Source organism: Taudactylus pleione, unplaced genomic scaffold (assembly GCF_031769625.1).
Source record: "Taudactylus pleione unplaced genomic scaffold, aTauple2 ptg001346l, whole genome shotgun sequence".
Lineage (NCBI taxonomy): Eukaryota > Metazoa > Chordata > Amphibia > Anura > Myobatrachidae > Taudactylus > Taudactylus pleione.
This window is the reverse complement of record NW_028285746.1, coordinates 254179-280000: the sequence shown is the minus strand read 5'-3', so window position 1 is coordinate 280000 and position 25822 is coordinate 254179. Positions and strand designations below refer to the sequence as shown.

Below are 25822 nucleotides of genomic sequence, written 5' to 3'. Positions count from 1 at the left end.
CTCTGCCATAATGAAAACATGCAGCAGCTGTGCCATGAATAATTGCCCAATCAATCCAGCCGTATAACAAAAACACAAGCAAACTTACTAATCTTAGAGACAAATAGAGACTAGTATATAAATAAACTTTTATATATATTAAAAAGAATACATACTCAATTGGTGTATATATATGTTTTAATCATCCGGTCACGTGATAAGTGTATTCGTCACATGTGCGACGGTCACATGATATAGTCACATGGTGTAGTGCAGCTGATCAAAATGTGATGTTTCTTTTATCCGTCGCATAGTTTGTATTCAAGCAGTATATTCTGTATAATAAGTGTCATGTGATACGAGCAACATTCATCACGTGATGTAAGTAGGGCCACGTGCATAATAATCACATGGTCTGTAGATGTCACATGATATGAATGTCGTTAACACATGCTATAAATAAAGCCATGTATATATTAATAGTCACGTGGTATGCATGCACTACAACACGCAATGTAAACAAAATTAAATAAACCTCCCAATATTAAAATCTTGGTTTAAATGAACAACATATTCTACAAACATTATGGTGTTTATTGGTAGATACCTTGCGTTTGTATAAATCCAATCACGTGACCAAATTAATCCATTGGGATATAATCATTTGAACATATATAAAAAATGATATCTCACACTTTTAACAAGGTTAAAAACATTTTTAAAAATAATGAATAGATAATTCAATAAATATATAACCAATAATGAGCCCTATCACAATAAATATATTGACAAAATTAATTACTGATCATGAAAAATTTAATTCAAATACTATAATAATGCATGTAATTATACACATATTCTTCAAAGTGTAACTATAGTAAGGATCATTAGTACCTGACATCCTACAATAATGTGGAGATATATATATATATATATATATATATATATATATATAATCAGTCCACAAGCAGGCGGCACTCCACTCAATAAAGACTCCTCACACGGATGTCAATCAACGTTTCGAGGGTGCTTTATTCCCTCGTCATCAGGATAATAAACCTGATTATTATCCTGATGACGAGGGAATAAAGCACCCTCAAAACGTTGATTGACATCCGTGTGAGGAGTCTTTATTGAGTGGAGTGCCGCCTGCTTGTGGACTGTATACTGTACCCGTGGTCGCGGGTTACTCAGGAGGGCACCCGGTGTTTACACTTTCTATTAAGGGAGTGCTTCCCATTTGGGGTCATTGTCCTGCTGCAGAATAGATTTGGAGCCAATCAGACAGCTCCCTGACTGTATTGCATGATGGATAAGTACCCCTGCCTGTAGTTCTCAGCATTGAGGACACCATTAACCCTAACCAAATACCCAACTCCATTTGCTGAAATGCAGCCCCAAACTTGCAAGGAAGCTCCACCATGCTTCACTGTTGCCTGCAGACACTCATTATTGTACCGCTCTCCAGTGAACATACTGCCTTCTGTTACAGTCAAATATTTAAAATTATGACTCATCAGTCCAGAGCACCTGCTGCCATTTTTCTGCACCCAAAGTTCTTATGTTTTCGTGCATAGTTGAGTCGCTTGGCCTTGTTTCCATGTCGAAGGTATGGCTTTTTGGTCGCAAATCTTCCATGGAGTCCACTTCTGTCCAGACTTCTCCAAACAGTAGATGGGTGTGTACCTGGGTCCCGCTGGTTTCCACTTCTCAGTTCTGAGCTGATGGCACTGCTGGACATCTTCCGATTTTGAAGGGAATTAAGCACGATGGGTCTTTTATCTGATGCACTAAGTTTCCTTGTCCGACATCTGCATCTACGGTCCTCAACGTTGCCCGTTACTTTGTGCTTCTTCAAAAGAGCTTGAACAGCACATCTTGAAACCACAGTCTGCTTTGAAATATTTGCCTGGGAGAGACCTTGCTGATGCAGTATAACTACCTTGTGTCTTGTTGCTGTGCTCAGTCTTGCCATGGTGCATTATCTGTGACATGAAACGGTCTTCCACAACCTCACCTTTGTAGCAGAGTTTGGCTGTTCATCACCCAGTTTTAAGCCTTCTACACAGCTGTTTCTGTTTCAGTTAATGACTGTGTTTCAGCCTACATATGAAAATGATCACCACCACCTGTTTGGTATGATCATGGTATGTATGACTTTATGCAAGTGTACCTAACAGAATTGATGCTGTTTTGAAGGCAAAGGGTGGTCACACCACATATTGAGTTGATTTAGATTTATCATCTGTTCATTCACTTTGCATTTTGTTAATTGATAAAATGTTATAAAACATGTTACATACATACACTTGTCTGATTCAATGTGGAGGTCTGACATTTGGGCAGAAGAGTTATGATTGTAATACAACCCTGTCTATATGTACTCATTTTAATGGATAAGCATGACCAAGTAGTTTACACAAGCACTATATATTTCTTATTCCATTTAAAATTAGAGTAAAGTGGCAGAAAAACAGCATTAACAGTTTCACTTACACACTGACAATGGTTCAGTGATAACTGGAGCCGTGATCACTTGCCCCATGTAAATATAAAAACATAAGATATACACAGTTACCTTTGTGGAATCTGAGCTCTTCATGTAAGGTTCTGCACAATGGGCAATGCTTCCTTGCAGTACCTTTTCTATTCTGGCCACAAGGAAAATATCAGGATGGGGGCAGGTTAAAGAGAAAATACCCTAAAGGATGGAGATTTATGAATATTATTGAGTACATTTCACAGTTTAAAAAACAAAACTATTATAGCTTATATTTTATACCAGTAAACACTTCAACTGCACTTGATAGGTTGCCATATTTTGTACAATTGTTCTGATGGAAATTTTGTGTGGGTGTGAAAATAATAATTTGTTTGCAATCAGATTATTGGGATGTTCACAGCAGGACAAAAAAAGGGGGGAATGGAGTCCGCACTGGTGTTAATGTAATAAGGATAATAATGGTGTTTCCTATGGTATATGTTCACAGCAGCACAGAATATTGACACTGTCAAGTATTGTTACTGTGTTAGAAAAGACAGAGCTACATGTGACATGGACAGTGTCATATGGTGAGCAGACTAGTGGAGAACATTCAATTCCATATACGTAGCAGCAGTGTGCCGCAGTGGTACACAAGTGTGCAGAGCTGTAGCAGGGTCTGCGGAGCTGACATTGGAGGAGTTTTTCCCCAGCCAGCCTCCTGTGCTCTGCAGAGAGATTGGGGGGCTGGGCTTTTACTACCAGCATCTGTCAGCTCCACCAATGGGTGGCCAAGGTGAGTGCGCCCGCCACTCACCTAGGTATGGGTGCTTGTCAACCATCCAACTTTGCACAAGAGACCTCATGTAATGTAAGTTAAAACATTTTAGTTATACTGATTTTTTTAATTACATTTTTTCAATGATGTTTTCATGATCAAAATAATACCAATTATCAACATAAAACATACACTGACCCATATTATTTAAAAAAAATAATAAATATAATTTTTTTGCCTATTGCACTTTTAAACATGCTCTTAATACTCATTTAAAAAAAAAAAAAAAAACTCTGAATACAAATAACTGATGGTGTGCCTTCTCAATTGTAGCATCTTGTTCAGTGTGCCGTGAGTGAAAAAAGGTTGAAGATCATTGCCATATAGAATTTGACAGGTCCTCCGTTGGTGCTTGTGCTCTACAGAGGCACCTAACTGCTGCAGAACTAATTCTTCCATAAGATGTGGACCAGTGACTGCTTCAGAGTTCATAGTAGTTGTGTGTGTGCGCGCGCGTGCTTATTTATGTTATACACACACACTGGAACTTCAAAAGAACAGATTGATATATACAGTACTAAAATAATGTGTAAAGAAACAATAGAAAAAGATGAGTGGAAGTTTGATTATGTGCTGGACACTCAGGCTATAAAGTTTGCGTGTGTGAGAGATTGATGTGTACTCTTCTAATGCTGCACCAAGGTGACTGGACTCTAGCTATACCATAAACTGAAGCAGAATCCATACTGCAAACCATTATGAATTAAGAGAGAGTAGTTGGCTCTCCCCCCAGCAATCAGTACAGTTTTCCGCCCCATGTATTGCTATACAGCACTTTGTTAAAATGGTCCATTCAGCTCTAAATAGCATTGAAATGCATAGATTATTTAATTATTTAGAAATATCGTCAGTTGCATTCACCATTTCCTTTCATGTCATAAATACATTTACAGCTTGATAACATTTTTTGCTGATAATTTAGTCCACGCTAAAACCACTGATCTGTACCTGTTTAGGATAATGCAGCATAGATTCTTGTACTGAACCTGCAACCCTGCGCCCAAAGTCCCCACCGCCATTTGAAAGCTGCTGAGACGGAAGAGGAATCATTTGCCTCACAGAGGCATGGTTCAAATCCACGTGGAAGTCTGCTGAAATCTTCCTGTTGTTTTTAATGTCAAATAGAGACAAGGTGACAAAGAAGGGTTCCACCTGAGTATATAAAGAAAACAAACACGTAGCAGCACAGAAGAGACTTTTGACATCTTACACAAGTTCATTTTTAGTAAAGCAAAAATAAATCAAAATATGCAAGAGAACAGGCATCTTTCTAGTTTTAGGCAAGAGCCTACTTATCTAAATAGTAAGAAGTCAATATTTAGATGCAAGTTATACTACTACAGGTTGAGTCTCCCATATCCAAAATGCTTGGGACCAGGGGTATTTTGGATATCGGAATATTACGTATTTTGGAATATTTGCATTCCATAATGAAATATCTTGGGAAAGGGACCCAAATCTAACCACAGAATGCATTTATGTGTTATATACACCTTATACACACAGCCCGCAGGTCATTTAATACAATATTTTCAATTATTTTGTGGTTCAAACAAAATGTGTGTATAAACATGAAATTCATTTATGTTTCATATACACCTTATACACAAAGCCTTAAGGTAATTTTATACAATATTTTTAATAATTTTGCACCTTAAATAAGGTTTGTGCACTTTGAATCATCAAAAAGCAAAGGTTTCACTATCTCAATCATGCTAAGAAAATTCTGTATTTCGGAATATTCCGTATTTCAGAATATTTGGATATGGGAGACTCAACCTGTACATAGGTTTGAGTACAGATTGGAAGCTAAAGTATAAAGCCAACTCAATTTTACTGAAAATTCCCATAGTAAAATACAGTACTACAGAGGCTTCTGACTGTTCACACTGTCCTATTGTCTGTAATATTGACAACTGAACTACCAACAAAATTCCTTGAACCTGGCTAAACCATTACAACAACCTGCAAGATTTTATAAATAAAAATCATTCACTGGAAAAAAAACTCATGAAATATATGTCCATATTATAAATTATATGTTCTAAATATTTAAAATGGAACTAACCACCCAAAATGCGTTTTGATACGTTGTACATAAGGCAACGGTGATTGATGTGAAAATACAATACAAGTTCTATGAATGTTCAAATCAAATAAAACCCAGGAATCGGATACAAAATTTCCCTGTTAACAGATATTCGTTATACTTACAGTATAAAACTCAATGCAAACCATACCCAGTAGACAAAGGGTGATATTGTAAGACAGTCACTACATTCAGAGTAAGCCTCATCACTTTCACTTGTACAAAGAAACATCATTTACATATACTTAAAATATTTAATGTACCAGTTTAGTTCTGCCAAGTCATTTAAAATAATTATTTGCACAGTACAGAAACTGCTTCTGCATAAGGAGGACAATCATAAAGCAAATTACCCATAGCTCATTACACATCAGCTCTAAAGAGAACCATCCACTTAAACCAATAACCTTTTTTTGTTATTTCCAAAGCGTTCCTCTTCTGTACAAAAACAGTGCAGAAGATGTCATTTCTAATGTCCCCGATCTACTGAAACAAACATCCTGTATTATAAATTCATAGCTGCATAGCCTCTCTCTATAGTTAGAGAACACACAGAATACACACAATACTCCCTTCGTTACTGCCCATCTCACTAAAGTCTGTTAGAAAAGACAATTAGAAAATATTATGCATATAGACCATACATCTAAGTCTACATAATCACTAAATATTATAGCTTTATGCAGCAAAAATAGTACTTTACTCAGGACAAAGCAAGCCAACCACAGGTATCCTTACAGGGATACAGGTTATATAAATCATCAGCTCCCGTTGTCCCTCCCTGTGTGAATGTGTGTGAATACATAATAGGTGCTACAGGTAACACTACTGATGGACAAATCTGTGCATAGGCACTGAAGCAAAGACTGCCAGTTAATGGATGATAAATGGCACTCAGCTCTGTAATATGTAAAAGCAATAATAACAGAAAAGTGACAAGTGTTCTCTTTACGTATATAAGCAAAAGAACAATACATTAGCAAAACCAATTCTTACATTTGTTGTTGGTCCCTCTTCATTTTCGGCCACACAGCTTTGAAGATTGAAAGATAAATCATTACACTTCACCAATATCCTTTTCCCAAATTTCTCTTCAAAGGGTTTTACATCAGGTTCAATTCTCGAAATATCAAGTTTCTTGAAACAGAGAGAAAAAAAAAGTTAACACACAAGTAGTACAGAACAGCGCACCAAGTATTGGAAAGTTGGCACTATTTGAAATCATGCAGAAACTCATTTTAATCTTGATGTAACTTACTGAGGTATCACCAAAACAGATTAATAGTCGTCATGAGTGTGAAATGGGACCTGAGCCAACGTATGGCTTTATCTCATAGATAGTTACGATTCAGTGGCAAATTAATTGCGGCAAAGCATAAATGAAAACACTTTCTTGAAATCTATTTAATTATGTTCCTATCTGGAGTGTTTAGCAGCAACTTAATTTAATAGTTATTAACAGATGTTAGTTCAGTAGATAGCAATAAGGCTTGACTAAATATCTTTCTACAACTCATTTATAAACAAATGCTACTTATATATAGTTGCCAGTAAAATAAGCTAACAGTGAAGACCAGCTAATTTTGGCAGTTTATAACAGTTGATAGAGCATATGCCATTTACCTGTGTGTCTGAATCCAGGGCAAAAAGTTTCACTCTACTTTCATTTTTCAATTTGGCTTCAGCATCTCTTGTACTCTGAAATAATAAATGTGGATAAAGATGGTCATACAACTTCCTTTTGAATGTTCATAAACCATACTGATAATAGCCCAAACAAGTTTTGACTGTATGGCACAAAAGTAAATATGCACAAACCATTTGCAGAATTTCCATAAGGATGACAATTGCAACAATATCTAATACTGCTGAATGCAAGACAAGTCAAAGCAAGCTCACAAGGAGATGCACATAAACAGGGCAGCATAAATGTTTTTTATCAAAAAGTTGTAATCCAATAGTTTTGAGGTTATCTGGGATAATGGAGCCACTAAAAATCCTGCTTTACATCAAGAAACCTTCAGCCTATACCATATCAACATTCTGAAAAATAATATTCTGTATTAATTCTAAGTACCAAAGACAATTTTTATTTTTTTTACAGAAGATGTAAAAGAATATTAATTAAAGGAGATGGTTTTTATGTTCCTCAATTGGCAATATGATGATTAGAAGACCAGTTCAATTTCCATGAAGCTGAAATACTCCTCTAAGGCCAGTGATACACAGCAGCATATATACACTGCACTCTTCCAGCTAATAAGAGCTGGAACAGTCCCAAGCTGACACATGGGAGAGAGGAGGAAATGCGCGTCCCATCATACAAGAGTATGTTAGCTCTGAAGATGCTACGCACAGTGTAATATGCCATAGTCAGAAGATGCATGACTTGTTTATTACTTTCAGAAAGCAATTAAGATCTGAAACAAAATTAGACAGGAAATACACATGTAAATTAGTAGACTGATATCAGGCTGTTAATAACTGTAATGAAATAAATATAGTCAGTAAATGAGAACAGCACTCTCACATTGTCATACAAGTATACCACCAAATATAAAGTAGAGTGCAATGTGATGTATAATGGCCGGAAGGAGGAACACTGGGGTGATTAGGGGCATGTAAGGAGCAGCATGTAATGCTTTGTCTGTTTCAGTGAATGATTTATTGATCACATCGCAGGCCGTCAGGTACTTATATATCAATGGCCGGGGCATGAATTATTCAATAAATGCACTCAGTGCTAGTTAGGTGCAAGACCAGTTAAGGAAGCAAGGGGGAGATGTATGAAGGGGCAATATGGGGAAGAAGTGGTATCAGTGCACGTTATGTGTGCGGATACAATTTCTCCCCCATCTACTATTCAGGGGTCCAGTGTAGATAGAAGATAGCACCGATGTGCTGAGCGATGTATGGACAGTCAGTGCCAATGGCCATTCTGACAGCTGCAGCGGTCGTTGCCCTATCACCACAGGAGGGACAGCACTGTCCATGCTCCGGGGGCTGCACACGACATCTTGCGATGTTTGCGAGATCCCACGCATGCCCAGTGGACCTGGCCAGGAGGTGAGACACAGCGCTACAGCACTAGGCTGATGCGCTGTGTGCTCAGGCAGGGATTGCCGAAGGGGGGTGTTTTCACTACCTCACTCTGGCAGATGTGATGTTAATACATCTCATCGGTAGTGCTTCCTACTTCGCCTCGGGAAAGAGGTGAAGCAGGAAGAGTTATAGCGGCACAAGCTGTACCGCTATAATACATCCTCCCCCAATTGCTAAATGAAAACTACAGATGATGGATGCAAAAATATAGGAAATAAACCATACTAGATATGGTAAGGTGAATTGGAAATTTTAATCAAATGGTAGCAAACACATAGGGGCGTGACAAGTACTCTTTGTAAGTACTGGCATGAAAACTGAAATTGTGCTCCCTTGAATTGGAACGCTAAAAGCCTTATGAGATATCAATTACATTGGCAATGTATCTCGTTCATCGATTACAGATTACGACCAAAAAGTGAATTGTATCAGTTAATCAGGTTGTCCGACATGTAGGATTTCACCAACCAATTGGGGCTGTAGATTGCTAGTGTATGGTAACAATAAGACGAACTGCAGACCATTACTAGTATTTTACTAGTAAAATGGGCACTTTCATGATTTGTAAATCTGATGTTTGGATGAAAAAGGACTGAAAATCACTGAAAAATATCAGCAATGTATGGGCGCATATTAGTGGATTGGAGAATTATTAAAATGGGGGGAAAAAACGCAGAATCTGTGAATCATTTTCTCTGATTTCTTACGTATGGGCCCCATCAGAACAGAAAGATTATGGAGAAAAGAAGCTAAACTATGAGAAAATAATTTCTAACAATAACTTGAAGCTCCGTTCCACCTTCAATTCATTAGATTTTCCAGCAGCAATTATGTTCGCTAGGGCATAATTGAACAAATTTTATTTGTGTAAAGAAGTTTACAGCACAGTGGTTTTAATTATGAAAAATTAAAACTTGGTCTTGCCACAATAGATATGTTAGCTTAATTCCAGATGTTCAAGTCCTGTCCAAACCAGAGGCGATGACTACAGCAGTACAGTTCCAGCATTAGCATAACCACACTGGGAATCTGTGACCCTTTGAACTAAGATTTTGGTAAGGAAGTGGTAGAGGAGTGCCAGCTGAAGTGCTTGTGTGATAATAAAGAACATAAGGTCCTACTGTATATGTACAAATACTATCCAAACTTGGTAGAATATAACAGCAAAGTCAGGCACACTTTAAAGGGACTGTTGAGCTGAAAAATGTCCTCTGGTTTCACCTGCAGATTAATTTGCCTTTATGCATTGTTGGTCCTTCTCTCTGCTTTATACCCTGCCAGTCCTAACTCCATGTTTTATGCCCCAGAAATCTCTTATGAAAACTGGGACAGTGGGTAAAGGTTGTTGGGTTATAAAACTAAAATATAAGACTGAACTTTATATTTTGATTTGCATGACCTCATCCACAGTACAATCCTGTAATATCACGCAGCACCGGGAACATATTGGAGATCAATGAGAGGTTTCCATTGGGTCATATTACCGACTGCGCGGATTCGGGCGCTCAGAATGCCAGAGCCGGAATCCCGGCCTCAGCATCCCAAAGGTAAATAACAGGGTTGGGGGGAGGGTTAGGCACTAAGGGGGGGGAGGGGGGAGGTTAAGTTTAGGCACCAGGAAAGGAGGTTTCCTAACCCTGTTGGGTTTCTGACCGCCGCGATGCCGAGCGCCATCATCCCATACCCACCTCGTTCCCATTGGTGTAGTATTCTAAACACAAGCTAACGGCACTGTAAAGGTGGTATTAGGTGGCAGTGTACTGAATTCAAATTAAATGAGGGCTTAGCTGTGCAGATCAAATGTAAAAAATGGATATAAATATTGAGCTTTGAAAAAGGACCCATTACTGGTACGAAACGCGTCAGTGGGAGCAAACATGGGGAGATGCTGACACAAAGTATACCTCATTCACTTGAATAGAACTTCAGCTGGCCATTTGCTGACCTGTTTCAACACTTCTTGGGTGGCCACACGCATATCAGGTATCGCATTTGTTATTACAAGTAACTACTGTGCACAGAAATCCTATTATACTACCTGGAATAGGAGATATATTCGTTGTGGCTATTAAAGGAAATACCTCCAGAGGTATGTGAGGGAATACTATTTAACATGACTCACTATCCATTGGCCACGGACTGGTTTCCTTATTTATTGCCACCACACAAAGGATCACTTATAGGTATAACAAACTGCTGCATTTTATTGTGACACATATACAGATGTGTCCTTACTAAGCTTTTCTAATGTACAATAGGTTTCCAGACGCACATAAAGTATTATATATTTACAAAGTGAACAGTACATTTTTTTTACAAGTATTTGCCAGAGGAGTCTATGTATGCGCTTAAACCACTTGGTGAAGCAGCTGGACCAGTCAGAAGCAGGTATGTCTTCTACATGCTGGATGAAGGTCTCCACTGCAGATTCTGGTGACTCAAAACAAATCCCACGCATCTTGTGCTTTGATTTGTGGGATCACGAAGAAGTTGCAGGGGGCCAGGTCTGGACTGTCTGATGGATGACCAAGCTCCTGGATGTGTTCATGGGCCAGAAATCCACCACTTTTCTGAACTTGCGCGCAGGTGCATTGTTGTGACAATGCACCACAAGCGCGAGTTCTTGGTCGCGCACCTAGAAATGGATGATGCATGGTACACTATCTTCTTTATTATATTTTTTTTATACAAAAAAAATCACTATGTTTAATTTTTGTTCATGTGCTTGATTACTCAGTAATTAGAATCTTTTAAAGGGTTTGCCATTTGCAATGGAGGAGTTCTGCTGACCATTAAGAGCAACAGATAAACCTTTGTTTAATTTGTACTAGGCACGCAGTTAAATATTACCCACTATCTGCAAAGCACTTATCTAGAGTTGTTTTACAGATCTAGCACCTGACAAACAGCAGATGCATGTTATGACAGCAGTCACCCTGAGTTATTGAAGGGAGGTTTTCTTAAGTAATTTTATTTGATTGTGTTACCTTATCTACATTAAATTTTATATGAGCTTTTGAATCAACGTCACTTACTCTAGATGCAACTATAAGGGTATTATGACTTGGAAGGCCTCTAATTGCTTTAGGAGGATTCCATTATTTTAATTTCATATTTACATCCAAAGTGTAACCTAAGAAAACAAACTTTAATTTTACGGCTGTAAAAAAAAACAAAAACAAAAAAAAAAACCTGTAGAATGTCATAAGAGGTCCATTCAAACATTACCACTGTAGGGTTTTTTTATACCCCATCCACATCTCCCCAACTTTCAAAAGATGACCAGGGCCCCCTGCCATCCAGGAGATCCATTTCAGCTACTACCTTTCCATTCGACTGTAACGTGCACATTATTCACTGATTACCCATTGCAAAACCCTACAGTTTGCATTCTTTGGCAAAATTCATAACATACACTTAAAACTAAATGTATACTGTGATTGCTCAAACAATGTAACATAAAATCTCAAAACTTTCCAAATGAAATCGGATCCAAATTCATACACATTTAAATATTAATACAACGGCACGGTTTTCATTGCAGAACGACATTAAAGTGTCATAACGGGGCTGGAAATTCCACAGAAACATTAATGTGTCTATTCCTAGTGCCTCAGGGTCTCACAGAGATTTTATCCAAACAGTGTTTTGTTTTACTAGTACTCATACTAAGTCCCACGTCTTTACGTTTCATCATAACAGAGTCATTCAGTTCCTCCTAGACCTAGACTGTTTAGACTTGAAATTATATTGCTGCACACGCTTCATTAGTGCAAACTCTACAACTGAATTACCAAAACATGTCTTTTTTTATTGTTTTTTAGTGTAGAAGGAATAGTTCAGAATACAGCAATAATAGTTTGGATATGGTGTGGTTGAGAGATCTATAATAAAAATGTATTTATGTATTCACAATGAAATCAGGCTTGCGGTTCAAATAAATGGAAAAAAAAAGCATACAATTTATTAATGAGTAAAAAAAACACGTAAATATTGCAATAAAACATAGAACGGAGGATGGTGGAATACCAACTGAGTTCCAATAATACAACAGTCAAAAAATCTGTCAGCCATTGGTACAAGCCCAGTAATACGTAGAATGTGATACGCGTGGAAGTTGAAACATGCTGGCAATAAAGTAACTTAGCCAGCATAAATATGAGGGATACAAGTTCCTATCAAGGGGGAGTCCTGTCAGCAAAACACAGAACGAAGGATGGTGGAATACCAACTGAGTTCCAATAATACAACAGCCAAAAAGTCTGTCAGCCATTGGTACAAGCCCAGTAATACCGTAGAATGTGATACGCGTGGAAGTTGAAGCTTGCTGGCAATAAAGTAATTTAGCCAGCATAAATATGAGGGATACCAGTTCCCATCCAGGAGGAGTCCTGTCAGCAAAGCAGTCCTTTGCATGTGAAGATGGCCTCCTATTAGCCTTGAAAACTGTAGGTATTGTGTCCCAAAGTTAGCTGGAAATAGTAGAATGACTGGTGGACCCACACAAAAGCATCCTCCTGTAATGGCTCCCAGCAAACCCTGACACATTTCCACAGCTCCATCAGAGGAGGGAGACCATTAGAAGGTATTGACGCTCCTCCTCACAGCTGTTGGTTATTGGGATGCTGAACGCCACAATGAGGTATTTTGATTTTTTCGGGTGCTGAATTAATCCAAATTCTTTTCTATGCCAAAAATTACAAATTCATTTTTTTGTGTTTACTTAAAATAAAATTATATTTACTATATTGTGGGCTCAATGTTTGCTTTTTTTTTTTTTTTGCAGTGTTAAGATGCCCACACACATAGCGATATTTTACCCAATCTGGTCGATTCCGACGCAATCTAACGACAGATTGTATAAAATATGGCCAAACTCGTGAGTCCCCACTCACGATCACGATGCGATGCGCGTCCCCGCAGGTCACACATCGCATCTTCAGATCTGCCGTGCTGTAGGGCAGATCTGACAATCTCAAGTCAGGTTGCACTGGAGTAGTTAGGAGGCACGATATATCGTGTGTCACATTGGCAGCATTTTCATACCAAATCGTGTGCAGGACTGCCAGGGAGCTCCCGGGAAGACTTCAGGGGGAAATCGTGTACATCGGCTTATCGGGAACACATCGCTATGTGTGTGGGCACCTTTAGAGTTCCAGCTGCCCTTCAGCTAAAATTAGAATGCAGTTACACAATTCAATGTTTAGTATTTAAAGTCAGACCATTCTAAGCAGTCCCTAGCTATGGGAATTCTGCAAGCACAGCGTAGTACTGAGCTATAAGCTGAAGTTACACTTTCACCTCAGGTAGAAAATCAGAGAGGCAGCAGCAAATGCACCTGGGTCCAACGTGATTTATGGCTCAGTAAATTTGTCTTTCTAGGTCTTAAATCTACAGAAGCATTAGTAATGTAAAATGAGCACAATATATATCTATGGATATACTGTATATATAATTTTTTTTTTTTAAGCATATTTATTGACCCCTTGTTACAACAAATAGATTATGTTTCTTGCAGTGGCTTCAGTAAATGATTCAGTTTTATAGGAGATAAAAAGCCACCAGCAACAGCCTTAAAGAAACAAAATGCTGGCACAGCTTCTAAGCTTTGCCAGTGGGAGCTTATCTAGGAAATGCAGGCATTTTACATTTTATTTTGGAAGCACAAATTTACCATGGCAGCTAGCGCATTTTCAGGAACAGCTTATGCAATGCTCAACATACTGTTTTCTATTTACTTTCTATGAGAAACAAAGGAAAATGATAACATTTATTTATTAAAAGAGCCACTTGATATAAGGCACTGCAGAGAGTGGATACATGCCAGCAGAGCGGCTGTAGGAACACAATAGGCTTGAACAGAAAAGATCTAGCCTACTATTTTGATTTCACACACCTAGCCTGTGTACAAGATGTAAATATCATGCACTCCAAGACACAGCTAATCACCTACACTAAAACACTGTTCACAGTAAAGGTCTATTACAGATCAAAACAATTGTTAGATAAGTAGTGTCTTGTAGACTATAAGTAACATTCTATTTGGCTACAAAGATTATTCATAAATTTTTCCTAAATTTTGCAAGTATGGAATTGCTACCTGTGACATCCAAGTAGTGCCATATGGTGCAAAAATAATACAGATGCGCCCAGGTTGTGGCTGACCGCGCCACAAACGTGTGCACGCATCGCGCTATGATACGCTATGGCGCGTCTCCGATCGCAGGAGTGCGTCTTGCTCCACGCACGGCGTGATTCGCTGCGCTACAGGCAAGGATGTACTGTAGCTGGGCATATCTGTAGGTGTATGAGGGAAACATCTGTATCCATTTGGTTTTCGATCTAGCAACTAAAATATATTGAGTTCATGTGACAGTATTTTACTATGGGGGGTATCCAATTAGCAGCACTAAAGTAGCACTGCTAATTGATCGCGGTGGGGCTATCCAATTAGCCCCGAAGTGCTGCCTTACAGCAGAACTTATGGTGCATATTTTTCAGGACCCGATGTGTCCCGAAAAAAATACTCCACGATAAGTGCCGTTTTTCATCACCTAAATGACAAAAACATAAGTCCGCGAGCTTACTGCGGATCCTGTGTGTTTTCGGGAGAAATATCCTATTATTTCAACCAAAATAATAGGATAGGGCGAAAAAAAATATCAGCGAAAAATCCATGTTTAATGCCGATCGCGGCTATCCATTAGCACCAGAACAATGTTCGGGGGTAATTGGATACCACTCAAGACCACTAACCCTAATAAGGTGACTGCAGGCACGCTCTTTACAGTCAAAATGGCTCATGACAGAGAAATCGGTACTCAAACTATATATCAAATGCAAATAAAGTTTATAAATATACATTAAAACAACTAGAAAGGTTTGATGTTCTATTTGTTTTATTCTATATAAACTAGTTAGTGTAACAAAACAGCCTTTTAGGTCTAACAACCCTTCAAGTAAGCCTTGCGGAGGGAAGGTTTGAGCAGCAAATATGAGTACTTATTGTTCAGTTTAAACCAGGGGTTCCCAAACTGTGTGCTGTGGTGCCATGGGATGCTGCAGCATACTTACAGCAAGGGGTATTGGGAATGAGCAGCATTCTTGTACGCTGGGCAACACACGCTGCCTATTGAAAGAAATATATTCTCTATACTCTCCTGCCAGACTCCATTTCACCGCCCCATGTTCGTTCAATCATCTATATGACTGTCTATCACCCTTTTAGTATTTATGTCTGTGATTGCCTCCCATTATCCCCCCCTACTTATTCTCCCATGTACTCCCACAACCTGTTATCCACTTGCACCACACCTTTTTCCTCACACAAATTTAGGATTTTTATATTTTTGCTGAGTATCTCAATAGGAAACATTAAGGGGAGCGCACATAGCAAGTTATTACGGTAGAAAAGCCTTGCTCACAACTATATGGGGTGTGAGTAAAAACCAAGCAAAGTTTTCCTGCTGGATAACCCACATTGCATTAGCCCTAACGGAATCTCCCCATTAGCCTGTGGTTGCCGTGAAATAATTGCTGAGCATTACAGAGTACGTGAACGGAGAATGTTTGGGAACCACTAGCCTAAACCATTATGCACGAGAATACAGCCAAGTTTCATAAATGTATGTTAGGCATGCAGCTGAAATGTAGGTGGTCTTTGCCAGAAGTGGTCATCCACATTACTACACACAAAGATAGTTTTACTGCCAGTTATGTTATTACATCTTTATATCCCTGTATGATTTAGGTTTATAAAAAATAAATACTGTAAAACCATGTTATAAAATAGTGTTCACATAAAAATTATTTCAGCTTGTGTATATTTGGAAATGCAAGTGACCCTCAGGAGTATAAAAATGAAAAAAGGTTGCGGTGGAGACTGTGTGAACTTGGCAGGGAGCACATATTGTGTGTTTTAGACTTCCAATAAACAATGAGGACTTGTGATTAGCCCCATCTATCTTTATTACAGCAAATGAGATTGGAAACTATTTCCTCAGAAACTGGTCTCCTTCCTGGACAGAGAATATCTAACAACAAACCCAATTTCCCCTACGCTTACACTAGGGATGAGAACAGAAAGCCAGACCAGCTACAGTTTATTATTTTGCTAACACAAAAAATCCTCACCAGATTATAATGATTATAATGATATTTACAGTCATGGGAAATAAATTAGATGTTACCAAAGTGCAACCGATAAAAAAAAACAAAAAAAAACAAACCACGTTTCAAAAGTGGTTAAACTTAGAACTAATACAGAGGGGTATATTTACTAAGGTGCGGGTTTTTAGAAGTGGTTTTGTTGCCCATAGCAACCAGATTCTAGCTATTAACATTTATCTAGCACCTTCTAGAAGGTAATAGCTAGAATGTGATTGGTTGCTATGGGCAACAAATCCACTTCTAAAAACCCGCACCTTAGTAAATATACCCCAAAGTTTAGTGTTGAATGCATTAGAATTGCACAACTGTAACAGGTGGAAGTAGCCAGCAACATACGCATTTATGTGTGTTGAAGAGGTATGTGAGCAGAAAAGAAGAATGTATATGTACAGATTAAAAGTAACACACAAGAGGTGTAAACATGGAGAACAAGTGCCCGGTCTCTGTGTCCAGCAGGGAAAGATGCCCGACTACACAAAGAGACTCCGAACTCACGGACTATGACAAATGCACCATTGTAGCACAAAAGCAAAGACTTCCCTGGAATCAGAAGAGGGAAGAGGTAAGATAAATGGTGAAGTCAGCAGTTGACCTCTTTATCATTCCTACAATGACTAGTTTCATTTAGTCTTGCTCTAAAAAAGCCACTTACATTTTCCCCAGCACCAGCTACAACTGTAATCCTGCTACTTAACCAATGTTCCCTATATCACAAGATTATATGCTAATTTGGACAGGAACATAAATCACCTTCAGTTCCAAGTCATTGTAAGATATTTAATTTATATTATGATCCCCCAGTGGCGTAACTATAGAGGGTGCAGGAGGTGCACTTGCTATGGGGCCCGGCAGCTTAGGGGGCCCACCAGCCCAGCAAACATCCCCCTGTACCCTCTGTAGCACGGTCGCCCAAGATTTGCTGGTGCAACTGGGAACGCTGGTCTCTGAAGCAATCAAGAGACTAAAGACACCTCTGATCGCTTCAGTGACCAATGGTGCAGTGCGACGGTGACGTCATGACGTCACCCTCGTCAACCCCGATGAGAGGAGCCTGCGGCAGCGTCTACGCAGGACAGCTAACAGCGCAAACTGGAGCATTGCCCAGTGGCCAGCATGAAGAGAGGTAAATACTGCTCAGGGGAGGGAGGGCACAGCATAAGGGGCACTACTAGGGGCATTACTGGGAGCACTGCATAAGGGGCACTACTAGAGGCATTATTGGGGGCACTGCATAAGGGGTACTACTGGGGGCACTACATAAGGTGCTTTAATACAGGAGGCATTGCATAAGGGGCTCTTCTACAGGGGGCATTGCATAATGGGCACAACTACACGGGGTACTGCATAATGGGCGCAACTACAGGGGGCATTGCATTATGGGCACAACTACATGGAGTACTGCATAATGGGCGCAACTACAGGGGGCATTGTATAATGCACTGCATAAGGAGTACTACCACAGGGGGTATTGCATAATGAGGACAACTACAGGGGCACTGTACAGTTAGACCTTTGGGGGCCATGAGGAAATGTGGCTATGGGGCCCCCATACCTCTAGTTACGACCCTGGATCCCCCTCAATGTACAGCACTGTAATAGTCTGGCACATGGATGATACTACTACAATTAACTCAATTTAGTAATTTTTAAAACAGGACACTATAAAGCCCTTTCATTGGATAAAAAAAAAAAAACTAGTAGGAAGCGAGCTTATATGCTTATTAACGATTTTGTATCACACATATACTATTTATTGTGATACATAAACTATTTATTGTCATTCTAAATAGAGAGTCTGCTTCCAAATACTTACAAATGAGTGTAATGCAGCAAAGAGAGCAAATGAGTGTGATGCAGTAAAGAGGGTGCTTGATAGACTGAACTATAAGGGAAAGTCTTGTCAGGAGCAACACAATAGAAGTATAGAAGGCAGGAGTAAGAGGTGGTCATCAAACAGTGGGTGAGACACAGGTCTTATAGAATGAATTGTATTTTAGTGGTAATGGTAAACCAGTGTAGGGATTTACAGAGTGGAGCAGTGGAAGTTAAGCAATGGCAGCATTCCAGAGACACTGCAGAGGAGGAATGTGGGTGAGGGGAATAGATGGAGGTTGCAGTAGACAAGTCGAAAAATATCGAGAGATTGGATAAGAGTATTGGTACTGGTAAAATCCACACTGAGAAAGGGACATATTTTGGCAATGCACTGAAGCAATAATATGAGATATGGTAAGAACTTACCCTTGTTATCTCTATTTCTACGAAGTCCATAGGGTTCCACAGGATACCTTGGGGTATAGGTGTGACGTCAGTCGCAGGGCACCAAAGAGTTAAGCTTTCAGCCTCCCAGGATGCACTAGGTCCCCCTCCTATACCCCGCCCCCGGGCCAAGGCACCTCAGTTAGTTACCAAGCCATAGGCCGGAGGAGGAGAAGGAAGAGAGAGAACAAAGATCTGGACACATACAAGAATCACATTCTCACCAGAGGGAGATGGAAAACCGGTGACCAGAGCAAAGCCCATCTGCAGCACAGGTGCGACAGGGCGGGAGTCCTGTGGAACCCTATGGACTTCGTAGAAATAGAGATAACAAGGGTAAGTTCTTACCATATCTCATATTTTCTACTTCAGGGTCCATAGGGTATCCACAGGATACCTTGGGGATGTCCCAAAGCAGTATCCTTTAAGGGTGGGGACGCTCCTGTGCAGAAAGGAGAATCCGCTGCCCGAAGGAAGCATCCTGAGAGGCGAAGGTGTCAAACCTGTAATACCTCACGAAGGTATGGACAGAAGACCACGTAGCAGCCTTGCAGATCTGAACTGCCGAGGCACCACGTCGAGCTGCCCACGAAGGACCCACAGACCTAGTGGAATGAGCCTTCAGAGAAGGAGGGACCGGTAGGCCTTCATGAAGATAAGCTTCAGAAATAGCCATACGGATCCAGGCTGCCAAAGTTTGCTTTGAAGCAGGCCAACCCTTTTTACGGAAGCCAAAGAGGACAAACAAAGCGTCCGACTTCCTAAACGAAGAAGTGCGGTCAACATAAGTCCTTAAGGCCCGCACAACATCCAAAGAGGCCTCACCCACGGAAAGACCCGGTGAGTTAAAGGCCGGAACAACTATTTCCTCGTTAATATGAAACTGGGAAATAACTTTGGGAAGAAACTCGGGCCGAGTGCGGAGCACTGCCCTGTTCCCATAAAAAACCAAGAAAGGGGGTCTACAAGAAAGAGCCCCTAACTCAGAAACACGTCTGGCCGAAGCAATGGCCAGAAGGAAAACAGTCTTAGCTGTTAGCCATTTAAGATCCACTGAGCCCAGTGGTTCAAACGGCGGTCCTTGGAGAGCCCTCAGGACCACAGCCAAATCCCAAGGCGCCACAGGTGGAACAAAGGGCAGCTGAATGCGGAGAACACCCTGCATAAAGGTGCGCACATCCGGGATTGTAGCAATCCTACGGTGAAACCAGACAGATAGGGCCGAAACCTGTACCTTCAAAGAAGCAAGGCGAAGCCCATGATCTAGTCCCGCTTGCAGGAAGGCGAGAATCCGAGACAGACGAAACTCCCGCGGTGCATAACCTCTCGGTCGACACCACTGGAAGAACGTATGCCACACGCGATGGTATATCCTCGCGGAAGACTGTTTCCGAGCTCGTAACATGGTACGCACCACAGAGCTGGAAAACCCCCGGGACCTCAGCATGGCCGTCTCAACAGCCACGCCGTCAAAGACAGCCGAGTCAGGTCCGGGTGAAGGCAAGGACCCTGAGACAGAAGGTCCGGTCGTAGCGGCAACCGCAGAGGAATGTCCACGGACAGACCCTGAAGGTCTGAGAACCAGTGCCGTCTGGGCCACGCGGGAGCTATCAACAGGAGCGTCCCTCCTTCCTGTTTGAATTTCCGGATTACCCGTGGAAGAAGGGAGACCGGAGGGAACAGGTATGCGAACCGGAACGTCCACCGGACGGACAGAGCATCCACCAGAGACGCCCCTTCGTCTCTTGTGCGAGACCCGTACACCGGCAACTTGTTGTTGTGCCGGGACGCCATGAGGTCGATTTCTGGAAGACCCCACCTGTCCACCAGTAGTTGAAAAACGTCCGGGTGCAGGGACCATTCCCCCGGATGAACGTCCTGGCGACTTAGAAAGTCCGCCTCCCAATTGAGCACTCCCGGGATGAAGACCGCTGATATGGCCGGAAGATTGCGCTCCGCCCAAACCAGGATCCGAGAGACCTCTACGAGAGCCGCCCGACTGCGAGTTCCTCCTTGCCTGTTTATGTAGGCCACGGTGGTAGCGTTGTCCGACTGGACCTGCACCGGGCGACCCTGGAGAAACCGCTGTGCCTGCTGGAGAGCATTGAAGACCGCACGGAGTTCCAAGATATTTATTGGAAGCTCCGCTTCTGTCGGCGTCCACCTGCCCTGGAACAAGTGTGGACCCGAAACTGCTCCCCAGCCCCGAAGACTGGCGTCCGTTGTCAACAGGACCCAATTTGGAACCCAGAACGGACGTCCCTTGTTGAGGTGGGTCGTCTGTAACCACCACGTAAGGGACAGGCGAACCTCCTGGGTGAGCACAATCGTCTGGGACTTCAGAGACTGAGTCAGCCCGTTCCACTTGGACAGGATCAGGTGCTGCAGAGGTCTGGAGTGAAACTGGGCGTATTCCACCATGTCGAACACCGACACCATGGAGCCCAGTAACCTCATCGCCGAGTGTAAGGACACCCGGCGGCTGTGCAGACAACTGCGCACCCTTGACTGTAAAGCAGAGATCTTGTCCTCCGTCACGAAGATCCTTTGCTGTCCCGAGTCCAATAAGGCTCCAAGATGCAGAATCCTCCGAGACGGGATTAGAGTGGACTTCTGCCAGTTGATTAGCCAGCCGTGCCGTTGCAGCAGTGCAATGGTCAGGTCCAAGTGGCGTAACAGGAGCTCTGGAGATCCTGCCACCAATAACAGGTCGTCCAAATACGGCAACATGCGGACTCCCTGCAGCCGCAGAGAAGCCGCCATGACCGCCATCACCTTGGTGAAAACACGTGGTGCTGTTGCCAGGCCAAAAGGTAACGCCCGAAACTGGAAGTGGTCGCTGCTGATTGCAAACCTGAGGAACTGTTGATGGCGCCAAAGAATAGGGACATGCAGGTAAGCGTCCTGTATGTCCAATGACACCAAGTAGTCCCCAGGTTCCAGCGCCAGAATGATGGACCGTAGGGTCTCCATCCGAAACTTCGGGACCCGCAAAGACTTGTTGAGTGCTTTGAGGTTGAGTATCGGACGATATGACCCATTGGGTTTCTGTACCAAAAATAGATTTGAATAGAAACCCTGGCCCCTCTGGGAGAATGGAACCGCCACTATAACTCCAGCCTGGAGCATAGTGTGCAATACCTTCCGCAGCTCCGTAGCCTTGTTCCGGTCTGATGGGAGACCCGTGGTGAAGAAGCGAGCCGGGGGTCTGTGCCGGAAGGAGAGGGCGTATCCGTGGGAAACCACCTCCAGAACCCAAGTGTCTGTCGTAGTGGTCGACCAACACTGGGCGAACTGTAGCAGGCGGCCTCCCACCCTGGGATCCCCCAAAGGGAGGCCCAGACCGTCAGGCCGCAGGCTTGTCATCTGGCTTGGGGGCCGGACGTCTGGTACTCCATGCCTGCTTCCGGGGCTTGACCGATTTCTTAGGGCCAGCCTGTCGAGGAAACGACTGTGGTTTGGGCCTGCCCTGGGCCCTAGATGACCGAAAGGACGATGGTCCCGAACCAGAAGGAGCAGCGGCCGACGGGAGACAGGCAGATTTGGCTGCCGCCAGCGTGGCCACAATCTTATCCAGATCCGGACCGAAGAGAACTTCTCCGGTAAACGGCAACGCTTCCAGACCTTTCTTGGAATCTACGTCCGCCTTCCAGGATCGCAGCCACAAGGTGCGACGAGCAGCTACCGCTGCTGAAGAAATTCTAGACACCAGAGTACTAATGTCTAGAGCCGCCTCGTTGATGTAGGTGGCCGAATCACGGAGATTGCCAATCAACTCCGCCTGATCGGCCGGACAGTCGGATTCAAAAGAAGCCTCTAATGAATCCGCCCAGCGCTCCATCGCTCTGGCAACCCAGCAAATGGCCATAGCCGGCCGTGCTGCCCCCCCTGCAAGGGAATAAGCGGACTTCAGGCAGATTTCTACCTTGCGGTCCGTAGCATCCTTAAGGGAGGACATGGATGGCATCGGCAATGTGGCACTACGGACAAGACGGGTCACGTGAGAATCCACCTGTGGAGGGGATTCCCACTTAGCAAAATAATTATCCGCGAACGGATAAGCCACCGCCAGGCGTCTCTGCGGCTGGTATCTTTTGCCAGGTTGTTTCCACGCCTCCTCTAAATGGTCCACCAACTGACCCGAAAGAGGAAAGACTGTGGCATCGCCCTTCACATCTTTGAAAAAGGCATACTTAGATTTAGCCGCTGGGGGAACTTCGTCCTCAATCACCAAGGCTGTGCGGACCGCCCGAATAAGTCCAGGAATATATACTTTGGACTTAGCATCAGCGTCCTTAGTATGGAGAGGTTCCTGATCGTAAGGATCTAGAATCTCCCCATCATCAGACGTCCCTTCGTCATCCTCATAAGGAGCGGACAGAGACGCCACCGGCCTTTTATGAGACCGCATCACAGACTCCCCTTGCAACACATCCGACAAGTGCTGTACAGAACTCGTCAGGGAGTTAACCCACGCTGGCTCCTGAGAACCCGGGAGCGGGGAAATAGGGAGACTGTGGGGTACCACCAATTGTCGTGGGAACCCCTGCATGGGTGACGACACCACAGACTGCTGGGACAAACCCATCGGAGTAAACGCGGGCTGCGGAGCTAACTGGCCCACTAAAGCTGTTAACGCCTGAGCGAAACAAGCCCAGGGCGGCTCCTGTACCGGTGCTGTAACCGTAATAGGCCGCGCCATGGACAAACACTGCCGGCAAAGGCCCTCTGTGCTACCCTCCCCCTCCGCTAACGGTACTTTGCACGTGGTACACTGTAGCCGGAGGGGAAAATCACTTTCAGACATGATGGCACCACGTATGTGACCTCTCTCACCAATTAAGTATTAAATAGGCGAGAGACCACCCTGCAGCACCGCACCGCAAGGGCTTTAGCAGAAAGAACAGGGACAGTAATAAAGCTGACAGTTTAGAGAAGAAAAGATTACAGGCAGCAGCGCTAGCACAGTCACATACAATGCAGAAAAATAACAATTCCTGCACTAACAGCGCTGATCACTCAACTACACAGACACAGGGCCTGGTAGGACACAGCGCTGCATACACAGACCTGACCACAGCGGAGGAGAGGTATGCGGGGGGACCCAGACCACGATGCTTCCGTCCAGCGCTTCCAGCAGCGTTCACCATGCGTTCTGGAGAAGATGGCCGCCGAGGAGCAGAGAGGAGGCTGGCCTGGGGGAGGAGCGCTGCCACAGGACCAGTCGGCAGCATGCAGAGAGGGCTGTGTGCAGCGGGGGAGGCGCCGGCTGTGAGACAGGGAAGGCGCGCTCCCCTGGCATGCATTTAACCCCTGGGACGCCGCAGCGCTACCGCTCTGCTGCGGTCCGCTGTCCCAGGGGGTAGTGGAAGCGCAGGTTGGTCGCCTGGCTCCACGCTGCAGCCAGTCCCCATGGAGCCCCCTGCCTGGGGACTTAGGACCATGTGATCAGCGGGGACCCACCGCGGGACCCCGCTGCTTACCTCTGTCCCCCTTGAATCCGGCCATGGTCCGGAGCATCTGGGGTCACCGCTAGCTGTGACCCCAGACGCCCACCAGCATCCCCGGATCAGTACCGGCGTTCTGGTACCGGCGGGGTGTAGGGAAGACAGCATGGACGTCAGGACTGACTGTCCATGCTGTTCATCCAGATGTGCAGCCACAGCTGCATGAAGAATAAGCTTCAGGGGCTCTTCTAGCCCCCACTCCAACAGGTGCACCCGACTCCGGCCGGGCACCAAACTAAACTGAGGTGCCTTGGCCCGGGGGCGGGGTATAGGAGGGGGACCTAGTGCATCCTGGGAGGCTGAAAGCTTAACTCTTTGGTGCCCTGCGACTGACGTCACACCTATACCCCAAGGTATCCTGTGGATACCCTATGGACCCTGAAGTAGAAAGATGACAAATTATTACAAGGAGTTGAATTTCTGGATTAAAACTGAGGGCTGACACCAAAGCGAATTGAGGAGAGTGGTTCTCAACTGGGACTCTGAGGACATTAATGTTGGTATGAGGGAAGATGAGGAATTCAGTTTTGAGCATGTTGAACTATAGAACAAGAAGGTAGGTGGGTCCGGTGATTGAGATGGCTTACATAAGGAATAGTATTTTCATGAAATGGGACATAAGTGATCAGACAGGATACAAAGAAGGAAACTATGCAAAGCAGATAAGAGGAGTCATAAGAGACAAATTGGAACAATCAAGAGGCAAATAGCAAGGTACAAAGGGCAGCAGAGAATCATTAAATGGCAGAAAGCACAGGGGGGGCTGCCAGAAGACGAGGGAAACAGACAAAAGGAAAACGGGTTGTGGTGGAACAAGATAGCACATTACAGTGAGTTCGGAGAAAGGCAGAAATATCTCTGTTGACAATGTAAGAGTGGTGATGTTTGTGTACATCTGTAATGGCTATTACAGGTAGGAGAGATGTGAGGAAAAAAAGGAATGGTTTTTGACAGATCACGTCATATTTTGTACCAAAGATCAGGGTTCTTATCTATGCTATTGTCTCCAGCATTCAAATAAGACATTTGTTTGCTAAATTATTATGTAGGAATATTGTTACTTTATATGAAGAGCCAAACAATATAAAGCAGATCACCAGTATTACAGGAAACACATAAATGCAATACCAACCTTTTCTGGGAGGTAACTATCAATGCTAGAAGAGGAATTGTCAAATTTGTTCTGTTCATCGTCTGTAAAGGATTGAAAATGAAAAACAAACTTTATAAAGGTTAATGGTGAAAAGAATATGTAAAGAATATAACATTTAACCAAGTTAACAATAGTTGTTAAGCCAGTTTATTTAACAAGCGTACAGATGTAAAACAAAATGATACAGTAGAAAGTTTTGTTACATATAGAAGAATGTGTCATCTCACCACTACATTCAGAGATA

The 25822-nt window shown here is 42.9% G+C and overlaps 1 protein-coding gene across 11 annotated transcripts in view; it reads right to left on the bottom strand.

The window, feature by feature from the left end:
• DOCK9 (dedicator of cytokinesis 9) overlaps nucleotides 1-25822 on the bottom strand; it is a 296517-nt gene that overhangs the window by 132719 nt on the left and 137976 nt on the right. For all 11 annotated transcript variants that reach the window (XM_088463360.1, XM_088463350.1, XM_088463352.1 and 8 more), the window contains exons 9-13: nucleotides 25558-25619; nucleotides 7012-7086; nucleotides 6385-6525; nucleotides 4248-4451; nucleotides 2558-2680 (exon numbers count right to left, since the gene is read on the bottom strand). In XM_088463360.1, the coding sequence (XP_088319486.1) occupies nucleotides 2558-2680; nucleotides 4248-4451; nucleotides 6385-6525; nucleotides 7012-7086; nucleotides 25558-25619 (605 nt within the window). The remainder of the gene's footprint in view (nucleotides 1-2557; nucleotides 2681-4247; nucleotides 4452-6384; nucleotides 6526-7011; nucleotides 7087-25557; nucleotides 25620-25822) is intronic.